Genomic DNA, 27229 nt, shown 5'->3' with positions numbered 1-27229 from the left:
AAGACTTGAGGGGTATTTAAAAATGTCTTTCCAAGTTTTGCTCTACTGCTTTCCATTCTTTTTGTACAATGCCTCACTCAGATGTGACTGGAGGGCCTACCAAAAACCAATCTCTGTCGCATCTTCATCTCTCAGAGCCAAATTCCTTGTTATATTTGTTCATTCCTGTTTAAAAGTGTGGTTAATTTGGCCTATCATTCCAAGTCAGAACAGCAGTTTGAGATCCAGTCCGCGTTCAAAGTCAAAGGTGTTTATCACACGGAGCTTTTTGGAGATTTTTCAGCTCAGATCCGGGGTGACTGTGGGTCCAATGATGCGGATTCACCTGAGAACGTGAATGTGATATCACATGTGATTCCTTTCTATCGGAGCTCCTCCTGTGGTGCTTCCGCAGTGAATCCAAAGTGACTCCTCATTTTGGTGAATTCGGTAAAAAGTGAATTCACAGAATTCACATTCAAGCTCACTTCGATTTCACTCTGAATTGGTCTGGTGTGGAATGCAACTTTGCTTTCCTCCCGGTACACCCCCCAAACCTCCAAAGAGGCAAATTTCCCATGATGCTGCGCTGCAATTTTGCCCCAATTGCTTCTGTTGCTCAGAAGGGTATTATTATTACTATTATTATTATTTATTTATATATCGCTGTAGATTTGCACAACGCTGTACATAAAAACAATAAATATATAAGAGTAAACCTGCCTATGACGTACAATCTAAGAAATAATAGGATAATACATATAAAGTACATAGCAATACAAGAAATGGTTCAATAAAACAGGCAACAAAAAGAACATCAAAAAGCAAATGATAATCATGCAATGCCTGGGAACGCTTCTCTGAACAGGATGGTCTTCAACTCTGTTTTGAAGCTGGTTAAAGAAGTGATGGCTCTTGTTTGGGGGGGAAGAAGGTTCCAGGAGTGAGGGGCAGCAAGTGAAAAGGAGTGAATCCGAGATGGGGCAGAGGAAATCCTGGGCTGGGACAGCAGACCTTGACTACCAGAGCGGAGGGCCCTGGTGGGAAGGTGAGGAGAAAGAAGGTCTGATAAGTAAGGAGGGGTCAACCCATGGAGGGCTTTAAACGTGGACAGTAGGAGCTTATACTGAATGCGGAAAGGGAGGGTGAGCCAGTGAAGGGATGCCAGCAAAGGAGAGATATGGTCAGAGCGGTGGGCGGATGTGATAATGTGTGCAGCTGAATGCTGGACAGAAATTAAAGGACGGAGGTGGAGGAAGCCCTGCCAGAAGGATGTTACAATAATCAAGTCGTGAGATTACTAAGGCATGGACCAGGATCTTGGCAGTAGAGGTGGAGAGAAATAGTCGGATTTTGGCAATATTGTACAAAAGGAATCTACAAGCCTTGGCTGTGGTTTGGATCTGAGGGATACACGACAGAGAAGAATCAAAGATAAAACCAAGACTGCGGGCTTGCTGGACTGGTTGAATAGAAATGTTGTCCACAGAGACAGAAAAGGAGTGTTGAAGGGTGGACTTAGAAGGAAAGACAAGAAGCTCCGTCTTGGACATGTTGAGCTTCAAATGCCGATGGCGCATCCACTGCGAGACAGCTGTGAGACAAGACGAAACTTGCTGTTGAAGCCTTGGAGAAAGGTCAGGGGTGGGATGATAGAACTGGGTGTCATCGGCGTACAGATGGTAGGAAAAACCAAAAGAGCTAATGAGTTTACCTAAGGACAGTGTGTAGAGAGAAAACAGAAGGGGACCCAGAACAGAGCCCTGGGGCAGTCCAACAGATAAGGGAACAGAGGACAAAGTTTGACCACCAGTGACTACTGCAAAAGATTGGCCTGACAAATAAGATCTAAACCAGTCAAGAACAGAGTCTGAGAACCCAAGATCAGAAAGTATATCAACTAGAAGACAGTGATCAACGGTGTCAAAGGCTGCAGACAGATCAAGAAGGATGAGAACAGAGTAAAGGCCATTAGCCTTGGCCTGTAAAAGGTCATTCAAGATCTTAGTGAGAGCTGTCTCTGTGGAATGCCTTGGACGGAAACCAGACTGAAAGAGATCAAGAATGGAGTTGGCTTCAAGAAACTCGAGACAGCGAGAATAAACAACCCGTTCCAAGACCTTAGAAATAAAGGGAAGAAGAGAAATCGGACGATAGCTAGACAAAGAGGAGGGGTCAAGAGAAGGTTTTTTCAGAATTGGGGAAATGAGAGCATGTTTGAAGTCCAACGGGAAGGAGCCTGTAGAGAGAGAGAGAGACTGAAGATATGGAGAAGCGAGGTCAGAAAAGAAGAAGCGAAAGAGATTAGAAGAGGAGTAGGAATTGGGTCCAGAGAGCAAGTTGCAGGTTTGGAAGAGTTCAGAAGTGAAGAGAGTTCATCCAAAGAGGCAGGAGGAAACACAGAGACTTTTTTAGGCATGGGTGATAGAAGATTATGAGCAGAAGAAGAATCGGGAGGGACTATCTCAGAGTGAATAGTGGTAATCTTAGAGATGAAATAATTAGCAAAGTCATTAGGAGAGAATGATGAAGAGACAGGAGGAGAGGGAGGTTTAAACAAAGTGTTGAAGGTGGAGAACAATTGCTGCGGGCGCCTGTCATTGGCAGAGATCAATGATTTGTAATAATTTTGTTTTGCCATAGAGAGGGCACGTGAGAAGGATGAAAGAACAAATTTGTAGTGGATAAAGTCAGCCCACTGTTTGGACTTTCTCCAAAGACGTTCAGCCACTCTAGAGTAGGACCAGAGAAACTTAACCATGGGGGTAAGCCAGGGCTGAGGCCTAGTCTTAGAGGAAGAAGTGCGTACAGAGACGGGGCAAAGCGGTCAAGAGTCGAGGAAAGAGTGGAGTTAAATAAAGACATTGCTGAATCAGCAGAATCCTCAAGATTTAGGGAAGAGAGAGATGAATCCAGGGTCTAACCAAGATGGTTAGAGTCAACAGATTGAAGGTTACGAAAATGGTGTTGAACAGTATGACGAGGAGGTGGAGTACAAGTGAGAGCAAAGGAGATTAAATGATGATCAGATAGTGGAAAGTCAAGTGTCAGGTAGTCAGAAATGGTGCAGTTTGCAGCAAGAACTAGGTCAAGACAGTGACCAAGAGAATGAGTTGAAGAGTTGGAGTGGAGGCCAAAAGAAGCTAGGAGAGAGTTGAAGCGAGACGTTGTAGGGTTATTGGAATCGTCAACGTGGATATTGAAGTCACCTAGGATCAAAGTGGGGGTGGAATCTGAAAGAAAGAATGTCAGCCATGATTCGAAGTCTGAGAGGAACTGGGTGGCATGACCAGGAGGGCGATAGATAACTGCAACCCGGAGCTGTAGAGGAGAAAAGAGTCTAATAGGATGAAACTCAAAAGAAGAGAAATGCTAGGTGGGGGGAAAAGATAGAACTTGAAACCGGCAGGAGTTAGATACCAAGATACCAACCCCTCCTCCTCGACCCTCAGGGCGGCTTGTGTGGGTGAAGGAGAGACCACCAAAAGAAAGGGCAGTGGAGGTAGCAGTATCATGGGCTGGGAGCCAGGTTTCGGTGAGAACGAGGAGGTTAAAGGATTTGGAGAGAAAAATGTCATGAATTGCTGCTGCTTTAGGGGCGGCAGAGGGACAGTTCCAGAGGGAACAGAGGAAGGGAAGCAGGGAGACAGGGAGAGGCCGAATGAGGATAAGGTTAGGAGAAATGTGAGGAGCCATGGGAAGGATGGGATTGACTACCCAGTGATCAACAGGAGAAGGTGTGACAATGAGAGAGACAGGAGAGGAAAAAAAAACAGGTGTAGCTGGCTCTCTTTCTGAGGTGTTAAAGGAGTTAGAGGCTGTTGCCAGCTCAGGCCGTCTGAGGAAGAGTCCAAAGCAAGCAGGAGGTGGGCCTGAGGGAGCAGAAAGTCTTACTTGTCTTATTTTTTTAAATGCTGTATGCCGCTTTGATCGTGGTAACAAAAAGTGGAATATAAATTAAAGTTTTATTTTATTATTATTAGTCATTCATGTGAGGCTAGCATTCACGTGAAAGTGGAACCAGGCTCCCTTCTTCACCCCGGAAGTGCAAAGGTTCAGGATGTGTTCAGATCCCCACTGAGCATGCGCAAGGGTCCCAGTTCGAATCGTTGAATCCGCATAGTATGCACTGGTGTAGTAATACAATGTGCACTCACTCCACTTGGCGTGAATCCGCATCACGTGACTTGCCTTGGATTCGATTCCCCCTTGATTCAGAAGGGCAACGGAAGGGCAACCAGGTGTGATAAAACATGTGCGTTATAATGTGAATTTGCATAGCTGAACTAGGAGTCACCCCGGATCTGAGTTGCAAAAACCTTTGTGTGGTAAACACCAAACTAATCTGGGCACTAAATAAAAACATGATCCTAGTTTCTCTTGGGAGCTGGTTCCATTTTTCAACTAAAAACCAATCCTATACCAGCAAAGCTGACATTTTGCCCCTAAAGTTGATGTTAACTGCAAACCACACTTTTCAGGGCAAATCACAGAATGCATGGAAATCTTTAATGGAGAAACTACCATAGTGGTCTCATCCAGAATAGAAGAATTCAAAGATATAGCCATGTTAGAATCAGTATGTAGAGAGATCTTGCAGTACCTTTGAAACTAACTGTAAGAAAGAAGTTGGCAGCATGAGCTTTCATAAACTTTAATCTGCTTCCTCAGATGCATTTGGTGGAGTGGAGTGGCTCCATCAAATGCATCTGAGGAAGTAGACTGAAGTCTATGAAAGCTCACACTCCCAACTTCTTTCTTTCAGTTAATCTCAAAGATGCTACAAGATCTCTCTACATACAGAGTAGAAGAATGTTCAGAGTTCTTTTCTTTCAAAATAAGAGGAACCCATTTAAGGACACTAAAAGTATATATATGTAATTCAGCACATAGTTTGACCTTTACTTTCTGTCTGCTGTTGGGGAACAGAATCTTCCTCTGCCAGGTTGTCAGTGGGAGAGAAAATTTAGGTTTTCTGTGAGATCCTGTTGTCTTTTTTGTGTACACAGCAGTAATTCTGGATTTCTTTTCTGTTTTTCTACTGCTACCATTTCTATTTTCTCTCACTATTCTCTTTTCTCTATATCAAACTTTGTCCCTCTCAGATGAGATTTTTGGGTTAAAACACTGTGGGAGAGGAGGTAAGATCATCCTGAGACATTTTGCTGCCTGACATAGAGGACTGGCAATTGAGTCTTAGTTTAACACTGCACATGGAGTACTACTTTTTGGGGTCTGTGGGGCCAACTGTAATTTAATATTGCAATGCAAACAAAATGCCAGTTGAAATCCCAATGGCTTTTCAGCAACATATTTTAGATTTAATACATATGCATTTACTGTCCTAAAAGTTCCATATAGTCAGTGCAGTGCCAGTGCAGAACCTGATTTCAGGACTCTTCTGCCTATGCTGCTCAGGAGTGCAACATTAAATCCAATAATAGTAGTAGTAATAATAATAATTATACAAATATATATGCAATGTAATATAGAAGGTCCACTAAAAAAATTTCCCCCTTTTGTTCCCTCCTAAATGAATAATTGAAAATACCACTTCCTTATTTAAGGGGAAAAGGGTCTACTCCTTATCCTTAGCAAATGCAGATCCTCTCCATTCCGAGCTTTCCCTTCCTTTCTAAATTTAACTAGTACATACAGGGAAACAGGCCAGCTTGGTGGTTTGGAATATAGAACAGGTGATTTAGAGCATAGGTCTAATCTACACAGCAGGAATAATGCAGTTTGACCTTGGGTTCTATTTGCTTTCATTCACCATGACCAAACAAACAAACAAAAAATAAACCCCTATTTTCCTTGACATAAAAGTTTTGCAGTAATTTAATGCTACTTTAATAGTACCTTAACTTTTTTGTGGCTTCATCTTATGGAATTGTGGTATTTAAAGTTTGGGGAGGTATTTACAATTCTCTACTGCAGTTCAGAGGGGTGTGTAAGAGCTCTCTAGCAATGAACTCTAAATAACTCAGCAAACAACAAGTCCCAGGATTCTGTGGGATGGAGCCATGGCAGTAAAAGTGGTATCAAACTGTTGTAAGCATGTGGTGAGAGAGATTCCCAGACCATCTTACAATTAAAATAGCTGAAAGTTAAAAACAATAAATGGACTGTGGAATATGAAGCAATACCTCACCTAAGAGAAAATGACAGGAGTGATCAGTTCACCTAAAACCAGTTGTAAAGATGAGCGAATCACTTGCCATCACTATTATTTTTCATTCCAGTTAATGGCTTAACTCTCAGGAGGAGAATTTATGGCCTTCCAGGTATGGTTAAATTTAAATTTTCACCACCCCAGCCAGCATGACTAGTGGTTACGGCAGGGCTGTTGTGGTCCAACTAGGACCACTGTTCCCTCAGCTCTGGTTTAATGCTAGATTTGACCATATTCCAAAGTAACTGTGCTTCTACCATTTTTCAAAAGTATGTCAGAGGCTGGTATTCTACCAATGCAGCTTCCTTTCAAGCAGTGTTGCAGATATGGAGGGATTACACTTACCCTGCTTTAGTGTTCTTGAAAAGTGACAAAAGTCCTGCTTTTTTTATCGCCTCCAACACAGTCTCCACAGCATATAGTAGAATTCCCCAACTACTGATGAATTTTAAGCTGTCATCTCTCTAAGAGCTGTATCACATTACAATAGTAAGCCAAGAGTAAGTGAGATAGAAGTGGCTTTCTGCTTACCTCTCTGCATGCCCTCGAAGCACTTCTATTCACTTCCCGAAGGAAACAGTCATAAAAGCATGCATTTTGTCACGCTGGGAAAATCTGCTTTGACAAAAAGTATGCTTTTATGACCATCTCCCTCTGGAAGGAGAATGAAAATGTTTTGAGGGCATGCAAAGAGATAAGCAGAAATCTGCTTCTATCTCACTGTGTCTCGGCTTACTTTCGTAATGTGATAAGGCTCTAAGATGAGTTTCTTATGTTTTTCTTGGCAAAAAAGGAGGGTGGGGTGGAGGAAGAGGTTGGGGGATGTTTAAAGTACCACTGTAGTGTTCTTTAATATCTTTTCTAATATTATTTCCCCAATTTACATCCCTCCCTCCCTGCTCTTTTGTGTCTCCCTTGCACGCTGCCTGACATCAGAGAGGATAACCAGCAGTAGGTGTAGCTGTGTGTGCGCGGAGGTGGTGGGAAGCAGGGGCTGTTTCTGAAGCAAGGAAGACCTATAACTTTCTCCCCTTTAGATCTGCTCCCTTGTGTGGCTCTTTCCTTAAAAGAAGATAATGGGCCAGATTTCATACATTCAGTATCATCAAGATTTTATGCTTTTCCAGACTCTGTATATTTTGATGTTTCTATCTGCATGTAGAAAAATAGCATGTCTTGAGAAAAGACTGGTCTGGATTCCCTGATGTGGAAATTCTATGTTCAGGGATATATACACATGTGCATGCATGCACACACATAACACCAGCACATAACAACAGACATACAGTAGGCCAGGAAAATCTTTACCCTCTCATTCTGCTGAATGCATCCACTGCTCTTTTTTCTAGGGATGCCTTCATTCTCTAGGAGAATGAGCACTGCTTTCATCCCAAGAATGGTAACTTTCCATCTTGATTGATTGTGTGTGTGTACGCGGTGGAGATGCAGCCAGTCCTGCTTTCTTTTGAAATGATGGGCCTTCCCTTTATAGGGATAAGGAAGGGAAAGGAGGTATCCAAAGTTGACTACTATGTTGACTTTATCCCTTGACTTAGAGCACAACTGCATAGCCATTAGAGGAGTCTTCCCCATCTCAGATGTGTTTGACTACCTTTCCCATCATCCCCATTGTCAATGTTGGCTGGGTATGGTTAGAGTTTTAGTTCAGCATATTTAGGTTGCAAGGTGGTACATGCTCCACAGAATGCTAAAGATTTTTTGGCCACTCAAGCAGTGGCATCAATAGGAGTATGTGGGGGAGTGCGGCCTACACTGGGTGACACTCTAGATAAGGAGTGAAACCTGGTTGGGCCCTCCTCCTGTTTGGTACCTTCTAGCTTTGCTGCAGTGTAAGAGGCTTCCTCACCAAAAGACCTCCACCACTGCAGCAAAGGACAGGCTTGAGTATGCCTCTCCTGGCTTTACTTCGGCTGTGGAGGAGAGGGCCAAGCGCACCTTTTGGCCACTACCACTCGCTATCTGGCAGCCCACACACACACACCAGATGACACTGGGTTGGGGGACGCCACTGCACTCATGGGCCAAGAAACATAGTGGGTACAAAATTCACACAGTAGGTGAAGGAGCCACTATTAGCCAGTCTGAATGGCTGGCAGGGGGAGTATTGGGGAGGGTAAGTCTGGGCACAGATGGAAAAAGGAGGGGACTCTTTCTTTGCTAGAATGTGTGAATTCTGCTCTCTTACTTTCTGTGCTTCTTGGTTTGAAACCTTAAGAACTCTTGCCAGATGCATGTACTAGGTAGCCGGTCCTGAGACCTATTAGGGTGTCATTAAGTATTCTGCACAGGGAGAAATAGCCTGTTTGTTGTTCATTACCAGGCAGAAGTGTTGACTGTCAAAACTGGTACTCTGAAAACCTGGGCATGTGCCTGTGCCACAGGTTTCTCTTCTTCCTTCTCTTCCTCACCCAGGCCAAAAGACTACATACCCTGAGCAGAGTGAACATGGGTATGCAATTTGGCTCGCTCTATTTTTCTTCTCCAGTTGAGAAATGCATTCTGTGTGTTCTTGCTGTGCCTCTTCTGTGTTGCTGTGTGATCTTTGTGTTGCTGGAACCTTCCTTGGTGGGGCATGGGAGGAATGGGGGCAGGAGGGGAGCTAAATGGGAGCTGTACAATTCCTGGAATAAGCAACTGTGATCCTGACTTCTTAATTAAAGCTTGTGGAAGCTTGAATCCTCCAGGGCTTATGGTGCTGTTGTGTGTCTTCCTTTTGCAGTCCTCCTCCTTTTTGTGAGAATGCAGCCTGAGCCCTGGGACTCACTTGGCAAGAAATACTAGCAAAGATGGTCATGGAAGCTTCTAGACAGACAGCTCCTAGTGCTGAAAATCAAAATATGTTGTGCTGATGCACTGTTTTTTCCTCCTTAATATCCTCTTCCCCCATCTGTGAAAAGAAAAAAGATGAAAGAAGCTGTGGGAAAACATGGGAGGATTACAAATGGAAGGCCATGAAGTTAATGAATGAGAATGGAGAGATGAGCAACAAAAAGCCTTTCCAAATGCGGCCCACAATGAGCTGTGGGAGGGAAGAGTTCCTGTTTGGGGCAACATCTTTTTTGCCGAACCCTCCCCAAAATTTTACTTTTTAAAAACTGAATTTTCAGAACAACTGAATAGAAAGGAAAGAGAGGAGGAAGAAAGGGGGGATAGGTAGTGGGCTTGAGGAAGGAACTGGCAAAACCATCTCTAGGTTTTCTTTGCTTAAGAAAACCCTATGAAATTCATGGGTTACAGGTGACTTGAAGTTACACATGCACACTAATTTGGGAGGAAGAAAGGAGGCACTTAGGCAGGGTGCTCCAGATGCTTTGAAACGTGTAGGTGAAGATGCAATGCAAAGAAGTATTGGATATTTACTTCCACAACATCAAAAAGCAACAGACACATGAATAACTCTGTGTTATCTGCATGTCTGTCACCAATGGAATTCCAGCCCCAAATTTTGTTGGAGTTGAATTCTATAAAATATACGTTCACAAATGACAAGAGCTGTAAGAATTTCTGAAATATTGAACAACGCATGATGAATATTTGCCTTTCCAACCTTAGAATTTGAGTTTTTTAGTTACAATGAAAGCATGCAGAGTCTAAGCGACATTTAAATCCTAATTACATTCTAAGACCCCAGTACTGGACTGGTAGTACTGGCCTAGATGAACAAATGATCTGCTCTACCTAGCTGGTACAGACAGTTGCCTATATTCCGGTGAAGCCTCCTAGCTTCATGTATTCCAAATTATGGAAGGAGATCTTGCTCTCCCTCAGAGGTGGATCATCAGCCATTTCCATAAGGAAACAATTTCCCTAGATTACAGACCTCTTGCTTCTGCATTGGTGGACTGAGACCCTTGTTCCATCTTGTTTAGTGGTGCCTACATGGACTGACAGCTGCTCTCCGGAATCTCAGACAGGAGCCTGTCTGGGTTCTATAAAAAGATGCCCAGCTTCTATATGTGGCCAATGGACTACACTACAAAATGACAGCCTTTACCCATCAACTGCATGCAGGACCTCAGCATAGCAAGTCACCTTGTTCAGTATTGGTTCACTTAACCTAGTACAGTTGCCCCCCCCCCCCACACACACACACACACATTTATGGCTTTCACTTTTGCAGTTCTGATTATTCATGGATTTAATTGATATGTTCTCTCTAAGAATTTAGGTCCTCCAGCATGACTGCTGGAAGTTGACCATAGAGTCATGCTGGAGAACCTAGAGATTCATAGAGAAAACACTTCTCTAGGCATTTTTAGGTCCTCCAGCATGTTTCTATGGTCATGTTCTGGCGGATGTTGACCACAGACTTGTGCTGGAGTGTTTAGAGATGTGTTCCAGCAGGTTAAAAAACCCAGTGTTTTTTTATTTGGGGTTTCCCCACTTTCAAGGGGGTCCTATGCCTCTAACCCTAGCACATGTGGAGAACCCACTGTATTGTCCACACTGTTTGGGAGGTGCTCCTTGGGGTTTCCTGGCTTCATCAGGACTTGAACCTGGGACCTTTTATATGCAAAATACACGTTCTATTATTGAACTATGTATGCTACTCAAAGTTTGGAAAGTGGTTAGAACGTTTGGCCTGAAACATATTGCCTAGTTGCTAACACAAACTCTGCTGCTTGTACATAATCTCACATTTCCATGTCATATCAACCTCTTAGTTGAATGACCCAGTTGTTGATTGGTCTTTATTGTGCTGAGTACTGCAGTGGGCAGTGGCACAAGGCCCAATGCTTGCCTCTGTTAGGAACCCTGCCATGTCTGCTGTGATCTGCCGAAGCCAATGAAAACCACCCAAATTGGTTTCCAAATAGTCTTTGCTTCCTTTGTAAAAGGAAAACCAAGCATACAATTGTCAAGCACTTGTAGGGTTATGTTTGAAAGCAAGCAAACAGTGCACAATGAAATTTCAGAAGCCTGGGAGATTTCTGACTCTCATTTCCATTACTGGGTGGCAGGGAGTGGGGTATGCAATCAGTTTGGGTGCAGAATATGTGCTCTGAAATTGATAGAGCTGTCCAATCTTAATTAATTCTGCAGAACTCAAAAATCCTTTAAAAATGAAACTTGACTTCCATGGCACCGTGGTGTCTTTTTCATTTTGTACGGAGAATATGCCATCCTGGTAATAGTGGTAGAAGTTGTTCTGCAAGCAAATACTGGGTAATAGGGCCTAATTATTTTCTCAGCATAAGAAACCTTTTTGTGACCCACAGACAGCATAGCCAGTGATGGGAGCTATAGTTCAAAACATTGGAAACGGCTTGAAAAGTTCCTTTTATAAAGAAAGTAACTGAGCACTGTCACGTTATAAATGGCTCCAGTATTTTCATTCTTCTTTTAAGTATGTTTTCAGGGTAGGAAGGAAAAATGGAGTAAGCTTTGTTCTTCCCCTTCCTGAGGTGCATCTGTCCATTCGCACTAAGTTTTGGATACTTGCACCTTGAGAGACAGAGGCAAAAAGAACGCTGGCTATTATAGAAAGTGTTACTGCCATGGGAAAAGCTGCCTTCTGTTTTTGCTTGAGGTCTTAACAAGGAATGTAAATCTTAACAAGGAATGCAAATAGGGAAAGGATGAATAATTTAGCTATTTTTCTTCTCACTGTGAGAATCTCCTCGAAACCTATGCTGTTTTCAAGGTTTAGCCACAGGTTCTGCAGAAAATTCACATATGGGGCTTCTGTATAGAATATGGCATTTTCTTTTCAGAAAATTATTTACTCTACAGGAAATGGACTATATATATATATATATATATATATATATATAATTTTATTAGTTAATAAAACACATCTCACATCTGTCAGAATCCACCTTCAGTCAGTCATTCAGGGTGCATTCTGCCATGAGGTTTCAGTGGTGTATGTGCAGACAAGCTAACATTTTGGCTAAGTAAGTGGAACTTAGAAGATTCGTCTTTGGAATTACATCTCCCAGAATGCCCAGCCAGCATTGCCATGCTCTCTTGGGGATTTTGGCAATTGTTGCCCAAAGAGAACATTTCAGATTTCTGAAGGTAGAGCACCCCCTGCTGCCTCTGCTCTGGCATGGTGAGCTTTTCTCTCCCATTCATTTGTTCTATCGCATTAGGATCTGATGACCGAACACCAGGGAGCTGTCTTGACCTGTTTCTCTTGTGGGAAGAGTAGCTGGAGAAGAGTAGCTGGACGCATTTGGAGCCAGCAGAACGCTTTCTTTTCTTCAGAGGGAGTTGCTGAAGCAGACAATTTGCTGCAGATCTATGCATCCCAGTTGCCATCTTGGGTGCGCCTGTGTCTGGCTTTGATTCCTGGATCCTTTTAGACTTGGTGAGAAAATGGTACAAATATATGTGATACCTTTTTACTAGCAGTGTCAAGCTGTAGGGATCTTTATCTGCTTCACTGGTGGATATATGTAACAGTGAGATTAAGAACCCCCTCAACCAAGTGGATGACTCATTTTGCTTATTTTCTGTAGAACTTTAATTTGGATTAATTAATCTTGTTCAAAACCAACAAGGAGTCCTTGGGCCTTTTCCCATTACCTCCTGGCCTTGGATCTGCCTGACCACTTGAATTTTCAATGTGAATGTCCCCTCCCTGGGTCTTCCCCAGCATCAGTGTTGTAGGTAGTCCTGAATTAACCATTTGCATGGGAGTTCTACTAATCCTCGTGGCCTCCTGAATCTTGGGAGGAAAGGCTAGTATCTAAGCTCCTAATAACATTGTGGACTCCACCCTAAAATGTGGGTTGCTCACTATGAGTCTATTTCCCTGCCTTGTTTATTTGTTCTTAAACATATCCAGCAAGACTTGAACTACTTCACTTGTTTCAGTGAAACTACACATATCTTTTTTTTAAGCTGGATCACTTTAAAACATTTATATCTGAATGCAGACATCATGCCCCTTGAGTCCTGATGGTAACATATCTTGCACACGAAGCAAGGGGTCTCACTTGCACAGGGTTTTTTATGCCAGAAGTATGGATCCTGCTTTCTGGAACAGGAATTGCTACAGCAGAGTGACAAAGCTAAACAGGACTGATGTTGGACTTCTTATGGTAACTGCCTGTTAAAGATGGATCCCCAAAGACTTCAGTTCTGAGCTGCTCTTCCGCCCTGTGAAAGAGCAGTAAATGCAAGAGGTGGCAGACCTCTCAAATAAAATGAAATATTTGTGGATCACACTGTGTTCTGTGTTTTGTGAAAAGGGTAGAATTTTAATTAAAGAGTGACACTGCCTTTTCGTTCCTCTGCTAATCTATGACCAGTAATGTTGTAAATTAATTTCAGATGCCTGTCAAGAGAATTGCCATAAGTAATGCCTCCATCTTCACTTCTTGAAAAATGCAGGAAGCTATGTGCATCCACATATCCACAATCTCAGTCTAACAGTTTTCATTCCCAACAGAAGCAGGTCCTTTGTGAAGCTAATGAGTTGCAATCCTTGAAAACCAAGCTAACCCAGCACCTGGCCAGGGTTCAACTTTCTTTTTTAATGCATCTCTATCCTGCCTACTAACCACTATTTCCTAGGTTCCTCACAAATACAGCAAGACAAATAAAATGGCACAGATGAAAACAGCACAGATTTTAAAAGGAGATGATTTAGAGGCCTAAAAGCATAAAATTGTTCACTGATAAAGAAGATACCACACATTATATCACATTACAGGCATAAGGGGATCCTTTCTGGGGACAACTTTCTATGATAACTAGGCCACTAGCCTTCAAAAGGCTTTCTACCAGTCTCCTGTCATCTGGGTAGGTCTATCATGGAGAAAGAACTCTCTATCTCAGTGACAGTTGAGAACTGACAGTTGACAGTTGCATCAACATTCCGATGATGCACTGTTTGAATGCTGACACATTAGCTGCCACTGGAACTGTAAATTATCTGCAGAACAGCTCCCCCTAGTGGCCACACCAATGTCATTTCCTGACAAAGGGCTGTTCGACAGTGGAACACACTCCCTCGGAGTGTAGTGGAGTCTCCTTCCTTGGAGGTCTTTAAGCAGAGGTTGGATGGCCATCTGTCGGGAATGCTTTGATTTGGATTTCCTGCATGGCAGAATGGGGTTGGACTGGATGGCCCTTGCGGTCTCTTCCAACTCTATGATTCTATGATTCTATGAAGTGATGCACAAAAGAAGATCTCTCTCAAACTGCATCTGCCTTCCACTGCCACCTCGCGTACAAACAGCTCCATATCAAGTAAAATAAAAAAGCATTCGCTCTGGATCAAACACCCAGACAACCTCAAAGGATTGTGCAGACATTTTAACATCAGGTGGAAGCACAGCATCCAGGAACTAAAAAAATATTCTTCCATTGAAAGGAAGTTGATTTCCCCCATAAGTCTAAATACTCTTCAAGGTTAATTTCTTTATGATTTATCATCTAATCCTAATAAATTGGTTATATGCGTGTGTGCCTCAGTCCTAGTTGGGATTTGAATTGTAAGTCAGCACATAGGTAAATCCCACTGACTCAGTGGCTCTGGACCAACAATAGGATTTAGGTCATACTGATCAACTGTGGGTTCTTCAAGCAGTTCTCACACAATACAGTTTTTTGCTGGGCTTTGCTAGCTTTTGTTGCCTCTGCATCCACTCATTTTATTCTTTTGCATGGGACTGTTTATAGTGATTTCTTGGATCTATACTAAAGTTCTTCTGAAGAAGTTTTTTAAAAATTAATGGGGGCATGACTTGTTGAGGTGGTTCTGGGTGCTAAAGAACAAATTTCTTTCTCTCTGTTTTTTTTTTTAAATGGTTAGAGTTATAGTACTATATTGCAAAAGTGCCATTTAATTGTACAGTGGTGTGGTGTAACCCTTTTTAAAAATTAAAAGAGAAAGGAGAAGAGAAGGGAACTGTTTTCTTGTGGTATGTCTCAGCATTAAAAGGAAACCCACTCAATGGTGGTAATAAAATATTGCAGCTGGTGCCAGGAATTTCCAGAAAGTAATTCAGGAAAATTGTATTATTATTGTTATTGTGAAGTCAAAGGCTTTCATGGCCAACATCCATGGTTTTTTGTGGGTTTTTCGGGCTATGTGGCCATGTTCTAGAAGATTTTCTTCCTGACATTTCGCCAGCATCTGTGGCTGGCATCTTCAGAAAATGCTTGCCTGGGGAAAAAGTGGGTCTGTATATACTGTGTGAGCCTGGGAATGCAGGAGTGATTTGCATGTGTATTGTTCTGTGCTGATGGCAGGCCTTAGGCTGGGAGGCTAATGCAAACGAGGATTAATGTCTGCTAATTGGTGATCATTGTTATAATTTTTTTAAAAACAACCACCCAAGAACTTCATCACCACCCTTCAAATCAGTCTATTCTATTGTCAATCAGCTCTTACAACTAGGAAGAACATTTCCTCTAATATTTAGATGGAATCTCTTTTCTTATAATTGGAATCCTTTGGTTTGCGCTCTCGTCTGGGGAGCAGCAGACAGCTAGCTTGCTCTATCTTCTACGTAAAATTCTTTCTGGTTTCTAAATATGGCTATCATATCACTTCTCAGTCTTCTCTTCCCGAAACTAAACATTTTGGCCATTGCATTGTCATTGATCATTCTGGTTATTTCAGGGTCAGGAAAGAATCTGACTTCCTTTTAAAAAAAGAATAGTTGTGATGGAATACATCCACCTTACACTATCATAAATCTCCAACAGGATGCCAGTCCCTGTTTATGATGGCATTTGCAAATTTGGGGAAGTTCATAACAAAAAAGAAAAAGATAAAAGGAACTACATACTTGAGTTCAGTTGGTGTAGTTATTTCCAGTAAGGAGACAATCAGGTTGTACCGGCTTGGGAGGAGTTTGCAAATGTTGCCTTGGAATGAAAAAAGAACATTTCCACTATTTCTATTCACTGATTTGTAGGAATTTCCCTGAATGTTCAAGAACATTCCTGCTGTTACCTCTGATAATGAATTGAAGCTGGACTCCTCTATATTTTAACTGAGTTGTGGGGGAGACTGTGACCCTTTAAGAGAGAGAGAGAGTAGGATATAGGAGTTTATCACACGGGAGGCTACTGCCCAAATCCCGTGCAAAAACGGGATTAAAATCCTGGAAAAATACTGCAAAAGCAGGATCATTTTCAGGCAGGTCAGGGGCATTGGAATTTATCACACGGGAGGAATTTCTCTTAATTTCAAATGAAAAGAAAGTGGGGCCAGAACGCATTCACGTGAATTCACTAGTTCAGCGAATTTATGTGAATTCGAATTGCATTCGAACTGGTTTCCCATTGCCTGAAAACAGCTTGCCATTGCCCGAAATTGCATGTGGTAGTCTATCACGCAATAACGTGAAACCCCATGATTGCATTCAGACTGACTTCCCATTGCCCGAAATTGTGTTGTGGTAATCTATCATGCAAGAACATTAAACCCCATGATTGTGTTCAGATTGTCATTGGATTATACTTCCAATTTCCCTTGTCTGATAATGTCCATTGAGTTTTAATCCAACATTAACCTGCACAGAAAGTGGACAAAATTGGTCTAAAGTAAAATCCCAAAAGTAGAAAGTGGCCAATTTTGTCCACTTTACTTGTTTATTTATACCCCGCTCTTTAGCCAAGGCTATCAAAGCGGCTTACAATTTATTTTCTGTGTGGGTTAATATCGCATTAATGTTCAGTGCCCCTGATGTCATCTGAAAACAATCCTGCTTTTGTGGGATTTGTCCACTTTCTATGTGGGATGCTCTCCAACGTCATCTGAAAAAGATCCCACTTTTGCAGGATTTTCCTGAATTAAATCCCATTTCTGCATGGGATAAACTCCATGTGATAAACTCCATAGACAAAGAATGCTTCCAGATCACAAGTAAGGTTCCCTAGACAGGACTAACCAGGGTCCAAAATTTTAGGGACAAGGATGGTGTTACACAGGGAAGCCCCTGGTGATGTCATAAATCATATGTTGAGAATGAACCACAATTAATATGCTATTAAAAATGTAAAAACTAAGTCAAACAAAGGGGATATATATATATATATATATATATATATATATATATACATATACATATACATATACATATACATATATATATATATATATATATGCGCGCAAAACAGTACTCTTACCCTGAGATTCTTCCCCATGCCCTTGGAGGAAAGGATTCGGGTCCTAACCCTGTTCACAAGTGAACTGCTGTAGCAAAAGCCAACTTTCGCAACTGCGGTAAGCTGCAGTATCCCATTTCTAGCCAAAACCTGCAACTAAGTAACTCATAGTTGCAGTTTTTCTGCTTTAGGGTAGGGTTTTTGGCATTTTAAACTAATCATTCATTTCTGGGTGCCTCTAGGAGTTGTGATTGACATTTTGGGGCACTTTTTTTCACCTGGAAAAATTGGGGGTTGGGGGAGGTCCAACAATTTTTGGAGTATCCAGGCAAGGCTTTTGGAGGCTGCACATTTCACAGTCCTGTTCTAAGTAGATGGCTCATGGTAATGCCAATGACAAGACTTTGAGCCCATACATACAGGCCAAAATAAAGCTGCTTCGGGTCACTTTGGGGGTATGCTGTATAAATGATGCATGCATCCTAAGAGGCCAGAAGCCACGCCAAAGGCACACTCCAGTCCTAAGGACTGGAACGCAGCTTTGGCACAGCTTCTGGCCTCATGATGTGTGTGTCATTTAACCAGCATCCCTCCAAAGTGACCCGAAGCAGCTTTATTTTGGCCTGTCTGTACGGGCCCTAAGTTGCTATTCAGGCTTCCCTCATTCACTGTGTTTTTTGGGAGATTTTTGTGTGTGTGTGGCGTGGAAGAACCAGCGGGAAAACATGGGAGGGTTCCAGTTGGAAGATGTTTGCTGGAGAGACAGACAGATAGATACAGCATTCCAAGAATGAGGCCAGTGGACCACTCAATAAAAGCCTGATTTGGAGGCAATATCAGCAAGCAAAACCAAATTGCATTAACGTCTGGATTCCGGCTCAGCGTATGCAGAAAACACTTACATGCACCTCATTAAGCAAACAGAGGGGAAGGAAATAGGAATAAATGCTCTGCAAACAGTTACACTGGATAAGATGTCTGATGTCTGTGGTTTCTCGCAAGTCAAGACCTGTCCTTGACCTGAAGATTGGGACACATTGATCTGGCTGGATGAGATGACCTCCCTGCCCACCACCTTTTCAGGAAATGGGAAATGTAATATCTTTGGAGATTATTGCTAGTTTTGTGAGAGAGAACAATGGTGGGAAATTGTTCGACTTTTCATGATAAGCCAGGTATGATCTTGTTAAGTGTGTGTGTGTGACAGGTTAATGGCAAGATTGGTGCTTTTGCACTAACACAGTCATGGCAGTGGCATCACTAGGGGGGGATGGACCACACCAGGTGACACTCTAAGAGAGGGTGACACAATTGCTCCTCAAATCCATACGTTTTGGCAGAAACAGGCTGTGGTATTCATCTGCTTCCCATGAAAATGCTTTAAAAGATGCTGGGAATGGGGTGAAACTCAGTGGGAGGAGAAAGGAGATGCCCCATTAATTTTTTAAAATTCAAATTTCAAAATTTTAAATTTATTTTTTAAATGAAATTTAATTTTTTAAATTCTTTTTATATTTTCTTTAAAAACATCACATTTTAACATTTACTATGCATATGTATATACCTTTAAGTTGTCATATGATATTGCAATTTGAAGGTATAATTTTGATGTTGCGAGTTGATTATGTCACAGCTATTAGCATTACACTCAGTGCTATATGGGAATTAGTTTACGAGTATCGTGAGTGCAAAAAACCATTGCTAAGGATTCTGTATGGTGTGAAACAGGAGGAGGTCAATGGGGAGGGTGACACCCTGAGTTACCGCACCGGGTGACACCAATGCTAGGGATGCCACTAAGTCACGGATGGGTTAATGATGGGATAAAGACAGGGGAGTGATCCTGCCCCTATCACATCTCTGTATGATAATCTCCCAAGACCAGCGTCTCAAGGGCAGTAACACCAATGCACTCACATATCTCTTGATGCATCCCACATTTGGAAAATGGAACTGGAGTGGACAGGAAAATGCTATCAACCCCTGGAGTGAGCAGGGGAGAAACATCTACAGATTTTTATTTTATTTATTTTTTTTTTTTGTGGGGTTTTTGGGCTATGTGGCCATGTTCCAGAAGAGTTTATTCCTGATGTTTTGCCAGCATCTGTGGCTGGCATCTGCCACAAATTATACAGTTGAGTTTCCCACATTTGGGGGAAATTGCAGGGGTCAGCATTCTCTGAAGATGCCAGCCCCAGATGCTGGCAAAACATCAGGAATAAACTCTTCTAGAACATGGCCACATAACCCGAAAAACCCACAAAAAATCATGCATGCTGGCCGTGAAAGCCTTCAACTTCACATCTCTAGATGCCTCTTTTCAGAGGCATTTCTCTCTTTTGACAGCATCACAGCACAAGAAGTGTGTGTGTGTGTGTGTGTGTGTGTGTGTGTGTGTGTGTAAGCAACACCTGCTCATGGTCTAGGGCAGTGATGGTGAACCTTTTAGGGGCCGAGTGCCCAAACTGCAACCCAAAACCTACTTATTTATTGCAAAGTGCCATGTCTCTCTGGCTTTCTAGTTACAAACTCTGGCAAACTCTGTGCTGGGGCAACGGCACAAGTGACCACAGAGAGGGCTCTGAGTGCCACCCCTGGCACACGTGCCATAGGTTCACCATCACTGGTCTAGGGCCTCATTCCACTTACAAATAAATTGCTTTGTGATCCAAATCGATGGATCACTTTGGCAGCAGAGTGTGGTTCCCACTACATTTGCCCCAGTCACATTTTCTTGCTGCAAAATAAACTAAATAACTCACTTGTGGTTCACATCAATGAATGAATCGATTCAAAATGGACCTGCTCCAGCCGGCCAAAGGGCAAATTTAAATCGATTCTGATCCGCATCTGGTTCACACTTGTGCAGAATCGATTTAGCCAAAAAGGCGCAGGGAAAAAATCAGCATCAAAAAGCCACAAGTTAAATGGGTCTAGCGCATGGCCTCCCTCTCCAAGTGGGAACCACGGTCATTTAAACAGGTTCAAACTGAGTTTAAAAAGTAGTGGGAATCAGGTCTAGGTTGAATTTATGTATATCCTCCCTTCTTTGTGGTCAGCAGTAAGCCTTCCTTTGCACTTTCTTCCTTGAACTTCCTTAGTAGTTGTTCCAGATCAAGGAGGTTTACCACTAATATCAAGGTGTCCTCTGCATATTTTAGATTGCTGAGATCGCTATTCTCACTCCTTCTCCTTCTGTATCCAAGCCTGCTTTTAGGTATGATATTTTCTGCATGCAAGTTGAGCAAACAGGGTGAGAGAATGCACCCTTTTTCCTGACCTCTTTGCCAACCGGGGATCATTCTGTTTATAGCCCTATCCTGTTCTTACAGCAGCCTCTTGTCCTGAGTTCAAATCCTTCATGAGGTCGATCAGATATGCTGGCACTCAACTTTAAGAGACTCTCAGCTTGTTCTGCCAAATGATCCAGGTTGACACCCCTTTCAACAGCTGTGGCTCAGAGCTGGGGAATTGTGGGATTTGTAGTTTCTGGTGGAGCCAGAGCTCTCTGCTAAAGAAAGTGTCTTTTAAAAAAAGTTTCTGGGCGCGAGCCAGGAGGACTTGCTTGGCACCAGGCTGGGGCTTGCCAGGATGATGGAGCCCATCGGAAAGGAGGTGGCAGTGCCAGTCTAGCAGGGGCTGGCCTCAAGATTGTGGGTGTTTCCTTTTCTCTTCCTTTTCAGGAAGCACCCAAACCCAGGAGGCTTTTTGTGACCAAGTTATAGAACTTGCCCAGGAACTTTTTCTTAAGGAAAATCACCCCAAACTTGGTGCCCCCTTTGGCTGGGTGATGTGGGCATCCCTCCCTTTCTTGGAAAAGGTGCCCTGATTGCTCTCTGCTGGCCATCCAATGGAAGGGGAGCCCTCCCAGCTGGCAAGCGCTGGCAGCCTCTGGCAGGACCCGCTGGCCATCGCCCTCACCCCCAACAAGCCCCTCTCGGTGGGCATCCTCCCTGGCACCCGGGGGGGCACTGGCACCCCCAGCTGCCCCCGGGATCGCAGCCGGAGCGTGGTCTATGTTTTCACCGAGGATCATCTGGAAGAACCATTGCCCCTGCAATGCCTGAGAAGTGCCTGCAAGGAGGTGCCTGGCACCCAGGTGGCCACCGTCCCCTTTGGCACCGTCATGCTGGGCGACACCGACAACCTGGATCGCTTTTACAACGCAGGTGAGGCTCCCCCGGGCGTCCTCCTTTTCCAGGACCTGTCCTCCATCCCAACCCTCTTTCTTTGGGGTGGTGGGTACCTTCCAAGGCGTTTTCTGATTCATGGCCATCCTCCCTGGGGTTTTCTTGACAAGATTTGCTCAAATGGGGAGGCGGGGTCAGCCCTGGCCATCCTCTGAGGCTGAGAGAGTGTGGCCTATGGCAGTCCTAGGGTGAACCTGCCATGGGGTTTTCTTGGCAAGATTTGTTCAGAGGGAGGTTGCCGTTGCCACTCTCTGAGGCTGAGAGAGTGCGAGTTATGCAGCCCTAAGGCGAACCTGTCATGAGGTTTTGTTGGCAAGATTTCTTCTGCCCTGGCTAGCCTCTGTGGTTGAGAGAGAGTGACTTGTGACAACCCTAAATAGGCCCTGTCATGGGGTTTTCTTGGCAAGATTTGTTCAGAGATGGTTTGCTTCAGAGGCTGAGAGTGTGTCTTGCCCAAGGCCAGCCAGTGGGTTTCCATGGCCAAGCCAGGATTTCAACCCTGGTCTCCCAGTCCAATGCCCAAACCACTGTCCTAGTCCAACACCCAAACCACCACTCTGCAGGAATTTCAAAATGTTCTCCATTTTGAGCATGGCTAAGGAGCATGAACTTACTTTTATATTACTGTTTTTAGCCTTTATTTGGTAACGTCCTCCATTTTTCTGCAATGTCTTGGATTTTGCAGTGCCTTGTCCTCCTTTGTGGTGAGGACGTCTGGCCACTCTGCCTTGGCAGAGACGACCAGCTACCCTTCATCTTCTGCTTCTTCCTTCAAGAGGTCAGGAACTTGTCTTCTTATGCACAAAAACCATAAGCCAGATTTAAGGGATGATCAGGGTGACCAGATGCCCTCCTTTTCCAGGACATGTCCTCCCTTTCAACCTTCCATCCAGCAGGAATTCCAAAATGTATTCCTTCTTAAGCAAGACTAAGAAGCATGCATTTATATTTACTGTATTTTCTGGCATATAAGACTACTTTTTAACCCAGGAAAATCTTCTCAAAAATCAGGGGTCATCTTATATGCCAGATTTCGTCTTATAGGGTGGGTGCTGAAACTTCTGAGCCAGACTGGAGAATCTGTGGGCTTTGTATACAATCCAGTCCAAGCAGGCTTTGTATACAACAAGTTTTCCTGCTAAGTACCTGCATGTCATAAGCATTTGAATTAAAATTATCATATTGAAATCAAGTCTGATGTTTTTTTAAATTTTTATTTGGTGTGTGTTGGAAGAGAGGTAGTCTTATACGGCGAGTATATCCCAAACTCTATATTTTAACTGGAAAAGTTGGGAGTCATATGCCGGAAACTACGGGTATATTAATATTTCTACCTTTTATCTCACAATGTCCTCCTTGAGTGTCCTACATTTTGTGATGCCCTGTCGTCCTGGGCTTGTTCCTCCTGCAGTTTCCACTCAGGTTCTTCTGAGGATAGGGACCAATGTGGCATTATACTATTGCTGCCTTTCTCTTACTAAAAATGTGTGTGTTGTATGCCTTCAAGTCATTTTGACCTTATCATGGGGTCTTCATGGACAGATTTGTTCAGAGGTGGTTTGCCATTGCCTTCCCCAGAGGCTGAGAGAGTGTGACTTGCTCAAGGACACACAGTGGGCTTCCATGGCTAAGCCATGGTCTCCAGAACCCAGTGCTCAGACCACTACAGAACACTGGCTTTCACTGCCATGGCTTAGTGTTATGGAATTTGGGGAATTGTAGTTTGTCGTGGCAAAGAATGCTGCATGTCTCCCAAAACTACAATTCCCAGAATTCCATAGCATTGAACCATGGCAGTTACAGCTGTGTCAAACTGGATTATTTCTGCCTTTGTTAGAAACAAACATGAAAGGCAAATAAAGGAATAGAACCACTGAAGCCCTTATGATCAAAAGCCCCGTATCCAAACTTTTCTTTATCTGCAACATTTGGATCTCGCCTTTCCATCCAAAGAAGGGGCTCAAGGCAGCAGACAACAAATAAAGGCAGATAGGCTGTGAAACCATGATCAAAATCCTGTTCCTTTAAAGTGAAATATCACGGAAGGATGCAGGGTTCAGTGCCAAACCTGGAACAGAACATGTGGACGCTTCTCCTTTTTTAGCAATACTATGTAAACGTTTCAAAGGTCAGAGTGAAGAAGGGTGTCTTTACAGCGTTCCTAAAGCCTTGAGCAATTATTTTGTGCATTCCCCAGTCTGGGCTCTTTCCCACCTTCCTCTCCAGTCCCTTTGACCTCTGAACTGGTTTGTTCATTGCTGGATTCCTACATGTCAGCTAGTTTCATTGCCTGAGTCTCATCCAGCTGTTAAACATCTGAAAGAGAGCCAACAGCATTTCCAGTGAAATGCTGGAAGTGGAATCTATCTGCAAGTTTGATTTTGTTTGTTTATGACTCAACTGAGATAAGAATAGTCTTCCAACTGAAGGACTTATGTGGAGGCAGCAAATATAGAAGGAGCATAACATCCAAAATCCACATAATTTCTCTTTCTCCTGCATGATTTTTAACACCTTTGTCTGATGAAGAAGCCGGTGGAGCTTTGAAAGCTTGCAGCATGTATTTTGTGCATTGTTCCAGTAATAATAATAATAATAATAATAATAATAATAATTGGGACAACCAAATTGCACAAAATACATGATGCAGGCTTTCAAAGCTCCACTGGCTTCTTCATCAGCAAATATGTTAAAAATCATACAGGAGAAAGAAAATTACTGTATATGCTGATGTATAAGTCTAGAAATTTAGGTCAAAAAATTGACCCCCCCAAAAATTGACTCGACTTATCCATAGGTCAGTGTAAGTATTGTTTCTTAATTCCTATTTAAAAGAAGGAACCATCTCCTAGTAAAAAGAAAGAGTATAATATGTGAAACACCGACCCCCTCTACTCTCTCATCCATCCAGTCTTAAGAGTAAGCACTGGGGCGGGTTACAGACCGCCTGTTTGGGGCGGACTGCACCTGCCCCTTTCCCCGGTGTATCGGGGCCTCAGCTGCCAGACCGGCAGCCTCCGAGGCCCCGATCCGCCGCTTTGCAGGCTGCAGGAAAGCAGCAAAAGGCCACTTCCCCACAGCCTGAAAAGGGGTGTCCTTGGGGCTTCAAGCCCCAAGGACAACCCGTGGCAGTGGGGAGGAGGAGAAAGGGGCCGCTTGGCCCCTTTCTCCCTTGCTTCGCTGGGCGCAGCCTTCAGACGGCTGCGCCCAGCGATGCAAAGCAGCGCCGCAAACCAGGAAGGAGCTCCGAAATGGAGCTCCTTCCTGATCTGCGCAAAGGGTGCACTAAGTGCCCTGGCGCGGACTGATGACGTCACGTCCACGCCGCCCCGTATAGAGGCGGCGCGGTCGTGACGTCGTCATGGCGGCCCCCATGTAGATGGGGCGCCGCCATTTTGTACGGACTCAGTCCGTACTAGGGTTAGGGGGGTGCGGAAGCACCGCACCTTCCTAACCCTAGTACGGACTGAGTCCGTACTTTCATGGTGGTCTATAACCCGCCAAAGAGTTATGTCTGCTGGAATTTTATAAGTTCGTTGACATTGTTTTCTTTTCTTCATCCTTTAATTCCTTTGCGATATGCCCCTAAATTTTACCCTCGACCTATCCACGGGCCTTAGCAAAATCCATAATTTTGGCCCCAAAACCTTGCCCTCAACTTATACATGAGGTCAGTTTATAGTCAAGTATGAACAGTATGTGGATTTTGAATGTTATATAGTCCCTCTATTTTGCTGCCCCCATTGAAGTCCTTTAGTTGGAAGAAGATTCCTATCTCAGCTGAGTCATAAACAAAGGGGGCATTCACACTATGGACATAACCTGATGTGAAACCAGGTTATTTCCTTGCTGTTCACACTTGGTCTGAATTCAGTTGGTGCACTTTGCAGGGGACTACCCAGAAACCCACTTAACCCAGGATATTCAATACTGGGTTTTTGCTCGTGTCTTTTTGAAAGAACCACATTGATCCGCATTTTCGGCAGTGTGAATAAGCTACCAAATGGGTTCGTATCACTCTGTATTGTTCAGGGAATGGAGGTGGCCCATTTTATCCCAAAACGATCACATGTGTGAATAACAACAGGGGCAAAATGACTCTGAGAGATTTGGGGACACAAAATGTAACGAGAGTAATGATCCGAATATGATTCAGCACAGTGATCCACATCTCCTCGGGACAAAAACCTAGTGTGAATGCCCCCCAAAGAGAATCAAACTTGCAGATAGGTTCCACTTCCCCCACTTCCCTGGAAATCCTGTTGGCTCTCTTTCAGCTGTATTATTATTATTATTATTATTCGCCTCTCCCTATGGATTGAGTCAAGGAACAACAACAATTAACAGATGAAGTACAGTTAAAACACATCAATTTAAAAAGACAAACAAGAGACATACTAAAACAAGACACATTTAAAAGTTGTCATTTCAAATTCACAATTTAAAATAAAAGTAACACTGTTGTGGATTTTGATGTTATTGTACTTTGCTCCAGCACTGCTACCCCTGGATATGTTTTATAGGACTATGACAGTGTCGGTGGCAAATGTTGTGAACAGTGGCTGCAATTTGCCTTGCTTAGATTTTGAGCATTGCATAAAAGCTTTTCACAGACTGTCCCTTTTCATTTCACTGTTTCCTTTCTTTCCCCATTATCGTTGTATTTCTCTCTGTGTATACACATTTTAGTTTTCTTTCCAAATGTATACACTGCTCAGTATAAAAACACCACAGTTGTACTACATGAAGCTTGCAACAACAAAATACAAACAAAATGAAAGATATTGCAGTCAGTAAAACTATTGTATGCTGGGGAGGGAACTTTACTGAAAAGGTACCTCTTGAACAGGCATCTAAAGGTAAAAAACTGCTCAGTCTAATACCAAGAGGAAAAGAATTTTGCAGAGTTGGCCTTGCAACACTGAAAGCTCTGTTCTTATAGTCTCCGTTAGGTAGAGCACTAGAGCATAAGAGTGTTTCTCATGAGCAGTGTTTTATTTTTCGAGAGGAGCACAGAGAATCAGATGATCCTTGAAACAATCTGGTTCCTATTTGTTTAGGGTTGCATCTGTATTGCAAAAATAATGCCGTTTGACACCACTTTAACTACCATGGCCCAATGGTGAAGAATCCAGCGATTTGTAGTTTGGTGTGGCACTAGAGCTCTCTGGTACAGAAGGCTACATAGCTCTCAAACTTGCACATTGCAACATTCCATAGCACTGAGCCATGGCAGCTAAAGTGGTGTCAAACTGGACTATTTCTGCAGTGCAGATGCAGCCTTTGGCTTCAGTTACCAGTAACAGTACCTTAAATGTAGCTCAGTAGCATGCTGACATCCAGTGGATTTTCTTTTAACAAAATGTTAAACGCTGTTGAAAAGCAGAGCAATCATCTCCGCAGCCAGCTATAGCTTTCAAGTCAGTGCTTAGGGATGCTCCCATGGAGAGTAGTAATCTAACTAAGGTTACCAGTGCCTAGACTATTGTGGAGAGCCAGTGTGGTGTAATGGTTTGAGTGGTGGAGTATGACTCTGGAGAACAGGGTTCTCCTTGGGCAAGTCACACTCTCTCAGCCTCAGAGGATGGCTATGGCAACTTGCCTCTCTCTGAAGAAACTCGCCAAGAAAACCCTGTGCTAGTTTCACCTTAGGTCGCCATATATTGGAAATGGCTTGATGCTTCCAAATTTTAGAAATGGTAGCTAATAATGGTATTTACCTTTGGACCTGTCAGCCATTCCTTTTATAAAAGGGGAAACTGTCATTGTTTGTCCCAGGAGGTTTGGATGCAAC

General features: G+C 43.2%; 2 protein-coding genes across 4 annotated transcripts in view; both read left to right on the top strand.

The window, feature by feature from the left end:
- CD164L2 (CD164 molecule like 2) overlaps window positions 1–13457 on the top strand; it is a 46313-nt gene extending 32856 nt beyond the window's left edge. For 2 of the 3 annotated variants that reach the window (XM_089478460.1, XM_089478458.1), the window contains exon 6: window positions 7088–11904. In XM_089478460.1, the coding sequence (XP_089334586.1) occupies window positions 7088–7106 (19 nt within the window). In that variant the 3' untranslated portion in view covers window positions 7107–11904. Of the gene's footprint in view, window positions 1–7087; window positions 11905–12267 lie in introns of those variants that run through there. The other variant, XM_089478459.1, reaches the window with a different exon arrangement.
- A 7638-nt stretch (window positions 13458–21095) lies between these two features.
- MAP3K6 (mitogen-activated protein kinase kinase kinase 6) overlaps window positions 21096–27229 on the top strand; it is an 86464-nt gene continuing 80330 nt past the window's right edge. The window contains exon 1 of the mRNA XM_089479347.1: window positions 21096–21414. Coding sequence (XP_089335473.1) covers window positions 21096–21414 — 319 coding nt within the window. The remainder of the gene's footprint in view (window positions 21415–27229) is intronic.

This window comes from Sceloporus occidentalis, unplaced genomic scaffold, assembly GCF_023333645.1.
Source record: "Sceloporus occidentalis isolate IW3139 unplaced genomic scaffold, rSceOcc1.0.p SCAF_13, whole genome shotgun sequence".
Classification (NCBI taxonomy): domain Eukaryota; kingdom Metazoa; phylum Chordata; class Lepidosauria; order Squamata; family Phrynosomatidae; genus Sceloporus; species Sceloporus occidentalis.
This window is presented reverse-complemented; position numbering and strand designations above follow the sequence as displayed.